Here is a 6930-nt window from a genome sequence, read left to right on the forward strand (position 1 = left end):
AACAAAACAATAAATTTACCCACGCTGTGGATAGCATTTTCTTTGTCTACTTTCAATATAAAAACAGACGTGGCAATCCAACAAGAACTCAGTACCTTAAATTCGCTCGTCTTAATAACACGCCGCTCGCTTCAACGTTAAAATAACTTTTATCACAAACACTATCGTCGTAATCTAATTTATAAACTTTGTATTATTCAAGCTGTAAATTGAATCTGTAATTTGTATTAAGGGATAATAAATTTGGGGAATTACTTTTATACGCATCAAAACCTTCTGATTTTATTCATCACCTACCCCTCATCACACCATCCCGTGTAACAGTGGTGACCCGTAAAGTAAAATTCAATTCATTCATTTTCATTTTACAGACTTCGTTTAATTTTTTATTAACTACTATTTTACTGTGTTTGTGAGAGAATTATTTTTTCGTTGGAGCTCGTTTTCCCGCGCAGTTTTCAACATCCGTTTTCCCGCGTTAATTTTCTTAAATTCACTTGCCTTGTCAAGATGCCCAATGGACAGTTCTCCAGCGGGTATGGCAGCAATGCCGGAGGAGAAACAACAACACCAGCACCAGCCCAGCAGACCACACCTCAGATCAGCCGCGTGGCAGTGAGGATCCCACCATTCTGTCCAGAAGACCCGGAAATGTGGTTCTGCATGGTGGAGCGAAGCTTCGAAGCAGCTGGCGTCACGACTGACGCGACCAAATTTGGATACATCCTGGGAGCTTTGGAATCTCGTTACGCTTCAGAGGTTCGAGACATCATCCTTAACCCACCTCGTGAAGGAGCCTACGAGCACCTCAGGACGGAGCTGACGAGAAGGCTGAGCTCTACCCAGGAGCAGAAGACCAGACGACTACTGGAGCACGAGGAAGTTGGTGATCGCAAACCATCACAGTTCTTGCGCCATCTACGTTCTCTCGCAGGAGCAGCCGTTACTGATGACATCCTACGCACGCTTTGGATGGGTCGCTTACCACATACCATGCAATTGGTACTGGCGACACAGAAGGACGCGGATCTCAACAAGGTTGCAGACCTAGCTGACGCCATGGCAGATTCCACATCAAAGGCATCCATTGCTGAAACCACGATGGAAGACCTGTGCGGCATCAGCAAGCTGGTGATCACCTTGCGGGAGGAAATCTCAACTCTTCGCGAGGAGCTCTCCAAAGAGCTCGCAAGAGGAAACCGACCATCAAGGCCACGTCACCAGTCACGATCAGCCAGCCAAAGGAGGAACCATTCCCGACCGCGAGACCAAAGCCACAGCAAACCTGGCATGTGTTGGTATCATCGTAGATTCGGCCAAGATGCGGAGAAGTGCGTCACACCATGCACCTTCAACAAGGGAAACGCCACGGGCAGTCGCTAAGCGCGGCCAGCGATTACAGCCCTACCTCCAGCCGCCTCTTCGTCACCGACCACGCCACGAAAATACAATTCCTTATCGACACCGGAGCGGACCTTTGCGTTTTCCCACGCACGAAAGTACAGGGGCGCCGACCAAAATCACAGTACGAACTTTCAGCAGCAAACGGATCTGTCATTGCTACGTATGGCAGTATCTCACTGACGCTGAATTTGGGGTTACGAAGAGAATTCACCTGGAAATTCGTGATTGCAGATGTCACCAAGCCCATTATTGGTGTTGACTTCCTAATCCATTTCGGATTATTAGTCGATGTCATGAATCGCAGACTGTTGGATCAGACGACTCAACTTACAACCTCTGGACGCCACAGCAGCACTGAGATAGCAACTGTCAAAACTGTCGCAGGTAAATCCCTTTATCATGGATTACTGCAGCAGTTTCCGGATCTCACGCGCCCAGATGGAGCTGGTAGAGAAGTCATCCACAACACGAGACATCACATACGAACCACCGAAGGACCTTCTGTAGCTCAACGTCCTAGACGCCTAGCTCCCGACAAACTTCACATCGCCAAAAAGGAATTCGAAACCATGACCAGACTTGGAATAGCACGACCATCTGAAAGTTCTTGGGCGTCACCCCTTCACCTGGTGCCCAAATCTGAAGATCAATGGAGGCCATGTGGTGATTACCGCGGATTAAACGCTCGAACCGTACCTGACAGGTACCCCGTGCGTCATATCCAAGACTTCACACAAACATTGCGTGATAGGAAAGTTTTCTCCACGATCGACCTGGTGAGAGCATACAACCAAATCCCAGTGGCTGAAGAGGACATTCCGAAGACTGCCATCACAACACCCTTTGGATTGTTCGAGTTTCCATTTATGTCGTTCGGCTTGAGGAATGCGGCCCAGACTTTTCAGCGCTTCATTGACGAGGTTTTGCAGGGTCTGGACTTCTGCTACGCCTACATAGACGACATCCTGGTAGCCTCCACAACAGAACAAGAGCATCTTCAGCACCTGGAAATTTTGTTCAAACGCCTACAGGAGTACGGCCTGGTTGTCAACTCCACGAAGTGCCACTTCGGAGTAGAGGAAGTTAAATTCCTTGGCTACCTGGTTTCCAGCACCGGAACTCGACCACTTCCAGATCGTGTCAGCGCTATTCGCGAATACACCCGCCCAGACACTCAAAAAGGACTACGACGGTTCTTGGGAATTTTGAATTTCTATAGGAGATTCGTCCCCAAGGCCGCAGAAACGCAAGCTCCACTGAACTCACTCCTGCAAGGAAAAACTTCCAAGAAAGAACCTATCATCTGGATACCAGAAGCAATCAAGGCCTTCGAGGAATGCAAGAAGAGTTTGGCGGAAGCAACGCTATTGAAACATCCGAAAAGTGAGGGGACTCACTTAGCGATAATTAGTGACGCATCCGATACTTCCGTTTGCGCAGCACTTCAACAACGAGTTGACGATCAATGGGAACCGCTGGCATTCTTTTCAAAGAAGCTAAGTCCAGCGGAGAGAAAATATGGCGCTTACGACCGCGAGCTTTTAGCTATCTATCTAGCTGTCAAACATTTTCGACACATGATAGAAGCTCACACGTTCACCATATTTACCGACCACAAGCCCATTACGTTCGCATTCCAACAAAAATCGGACAAGTGCTCACCAAGACAATTCAGACACCTCGATTTCATCGGACAATTCACGACCGACATACGTCACGTCGCTGGAAAAGACAACATCGTCGCTGATGCCTTGTCTAGGATAGAAGTCGTTGAAGACACACTGAATTATGCCAACCTCGCAGCCGACCAGGAAACTGACAACGAAATGAGTACATTTTTACGTGACGGATCGGTACTTCAGTTGAAACAAGTACTTATTCCCGACACAGACATAAAAGTATTCTGTGACTTGTCAACACCTATCGCAAGACCTTTCATAACCAAACCGCACCGACAAGCAGCTTTTAATCATATCCACAGACTTTCACATCCCGGAATTAATGCGACCGTCAAACTTGTCACACAACGATTTGTTTGGCCGTCGATTAAAACGGATTGTCGAAATTGGGCCCGCAACTGTCTTCAATGCCAGAAGAACAAGATCACACGTCACATATCAGCACCACTCGGAAACTTTGCACCTTCAGGACGATTTGAGCATGTCCACATCGACATCGTCATCCTTCCTATGTCTGAAGGCTGCAGATATTGCCTCACCTGCGTTGACAGATTCACGCGGTGGCCGGAAGCATTTCCGATAAAGACCAAGAAGCGGAAACGATCGCCCGTACATTCTACAATGGTTGGATCGCCCGTTTTGGAACGCCTTTGAGAGTGACAACGGATCAAGGCAAACAATTTGAGTCGAACCTTTTCAGACAATTAAATCGTCTGACTGGTACGGCGAGGATTCACACGACAGCATATCACCCAGCCGCAAACGGTATGGTCGAAAGACTGCATCGTCAATTAAAAGCCGCTATAAAATGCCACGAGAATGAGAGATGGACCGAAACATTGCCGACAGTGTTAATGGGAATCAGAGCAGCTTGGAGAGAAGATTTAAAGACGACAGCAGCTGAGCTTGTGTACGGCGAACCCTTACGCCTACCAGGGGAATTTTTGTGCCATCAAACCAGCACAAACCAAGACCCAAGCAACTACGTCACGATCCTAAAAAAACATTTCCAACAACTGCAACCTGTGAAAAGCCAGCAACACGGCGAAAAACGCGTTTTCATTTTCAAAGACCTTAACAAATCGACACATGTCTTCTTACGCGATGATACAGTCAAAACTCCGCTAAGATCTCCATTTACCGGACCATATGAGGTCATCACGCGCAATACGCGAACATATGTCATTTGCAAGAGAGGAAAAAACGTCACCGTTTCCATCGACCGTTTAAAACCAGCGTACATTCTCAAGGAAAATAAAACAATGGAACAGCCTGAGAAAAATCCTGACACCGTGGGAGCTCGTGTTACCCGATATGGCAGACGTGTCCATTTTCCAGACCGTCTCTAGGTCAATAGGACAAATATCGGTCAACAACATCAGGCACGAGCCGAACAATGCAATCGGGGTCGTGTTTCAAAACAGCACGCGGAGTTTCCGATTTCAAAACAGCAACGTTAGCGATAGCAAGAACACACATCGACCTAGAATGTAGGTCAGTGGTGTACGCAATATTTAAAATGCAGGCATAAACAATTTATTCACAATAAATGCGGATAACTCAACTGGATTATTCAGTATTTTACCATCATCATCACCAAGAGACACCAGCATACGAAAATGGGTGCACAACAGACAAAGGAAGAGATCATCGTCGCACAGACTGCGTCGGGCGGAGCAATTGTCAACGACACGTCGACAGGCCAACTGTCGTGGGCAACGCTTGCCTTGATTATCGTCATCATTGCCGCAGTTTCCAGCTACCTGCTATGGACAAATTGCAAAAAGCACATCACCAAGAGAGTCATCAAGGACATGAGAGCAGACGTCCCGGGATGCAGACCACCGCAGCATCCACCGAGACAGATCTGATTGGACCTTCAAGCGACCACCTCTACCTACTTTCATCGCGATTTGCGTGCCGCATTTCGCTGGAAGGGGGGTATGAGGGTGGAAGTAGTCCGCAGACAGTGCAATGTGTAGATAGCAGTTAAAACCTAAAAATTACAACATTTTAATAATTCAATATTTTTAATAATCAGCAAAACACTGCCGTGAGAACGGACATATGATCACCTCCCGCCGGCTGAAGAAATGCTTAAGTGCCGGGTGTCAGTTGTCCATCACAGGAATGAACGAGTAAACAGTGCATTCCTGTCATTGTGTCGTGTGAAATCCATTGTTGGACTGATAACGTTTGTACCTTAATCAAATTTCGCAGACAAAATCCCAGGAATCTATCCGCAATGTGGGAACAAAACAATAAATTTACCCACGCTGTGGATAGCATTTTCTTTGTCTACTTTCAATATAAAAACAGACGTGGCAATCCAACAAGAACTCAGTACCTTAAATTCGCTCGTCTTAATAACACGCCGCTCGCTTCAACGTTAAAATAACTTTTATCACAAACACTATCGTCGTAATCTAATTTATAAATTTTGTATTATTCAAGCTGTAAATTGAATCTGTAATTTGTGTTAAGGGATAATAAATTTGGGGAATTACTTTTATACGCATCAAAACCTTCTGATTTTATTCATCACCTGCCCCTCATCACACCATCCCGTGAGGGGTAGGTGATGAATAAAATCAGAAGTTTTGATGCGTATAAAAGTAATTCCCCAAATTTATTATCCCTTAATACAAATTACAGATTCAATTTACAGCTTGAATAATACAAAGTTTATAAATTAGATTACGACGATAGTGTTTGTGATAAAAGTTATTTTAACGTTGAAGCGAGCGGCGTGTTATTAAGACGAGCGAATTTAAGGTACTGAGTTCTTGTTGGATTGCCACGTCTGTTTTTATATTGAAAGTAGACAAAGAAAATGCTATCCACAGCGTGGGTAAATTTATTGTTTTGTTCCCACATTGCGGATAGATTCCTGGGATTTTGTCTGCGAAATTTGATTAAGGTACAAACGTTATCAGTCCAACAATGGATTTCACACGACACAATGACAGGAATGCACTGTTTACTCGTTCATTCCTGTGATGGACAACTGACACCCGGCACTTAAGCATTTCTTCAGCCGGCGGGAGGTGATCATATGTCCGTTCTCACGGCAGTGTTTTGCTGATTATTAAAAATATTGAATTATTAAAATGTTGTAATTTTTAGGTTTTAACTGCTATCTACACATTGCACTGTCTGCGGACTACTTCCACCCTCATACCCCCCTTCCAGCGAAATGCGGCACGCAAATCGCGATGAAAGTAGGTAGAGGTGGTCGCTTGAAGGTCCAATCAGATCTGTCTCGGTGGATGCTGCGGTGGTCTGCATCCCGGGACGTCTGCTCTCATGTCCTTGATGACTCTCTTGGTGATGTGCTTTTTGCAATTTGTCCATAGCAGGTAGCTGGAAACTGCGGCAATGATGACGATAATCAAGGCAAGCGTTGCCCACGACAGTTGGCCTGTCGACGTGTCGTTGACAATTGCTCCGCCCGACGCAGTCTGTGCGACGATGATCTCTTCCTTTGTCTGTTGTGCACCCATTTTCGTATGCTGGTGTCTCTTGGTGATGATGATGGTAAAATACTGAATAATCCAGTTGAGTTATCCGCATTTATTGTGAATAAATTGTTTATGCCTGCATTTTAAATATTGCGTACACCACTGACCTACATTCTAGGTCGATGTGTGTTCTTGCTATCGCTAACGTTGCTGTTTTGAAATCGGAAGTTGTGGCGTACTTTATTATTAAAATATAAATACCAGAATCCAAGAGAAACATCTCTAAATAAGGCACATTTTCCAGAAATTCTTAAACAGCTGATTAACGAATTGGACGAAAAAGGCATAATATTACTAGTGCTTTTGTAAATACCGGCATATACCCT

The 6930-nt window shown here is 45.4% G+C and overlaps 1 protein-coding gene across 1 annotated transcript; it reads left to right on the forward strand.

Annotated features, from left to right (window-relative positions):
- Positions 1–510: 510 nt before the first annotated feature.
- Positions 511–1383, forward strand: LOC147067473 (uncharacterized). The gene has a single exon (XM_085953607.1). The coding sequence runs from the start codon at positions 511–513 to the stop codon at positions 1381–1383; it is 873 nt and encodes a 290-aa protein (XP_085809733.1).
- Positions 1384–6930: the final 5547 nt, after the last annotated feature.

The sequence above is a fragment of the Rhyacophila brunnea genome, unplaced genomic scaffold, assembly GCF_057557595.1.
Source record: "Rhyacophila brunnea isolate RB1 unplaced genomic scaffold, BYU_Rbru_1.0 scaffold_4, whole genome shotgun sequence".
Lineage (NCBI taxonomy): Eukaryota > Metazoa > Arthropoda > Insecta > Trichoptera > Rhyacophilidae > Rhyacophila > Rhyacophila brunnea.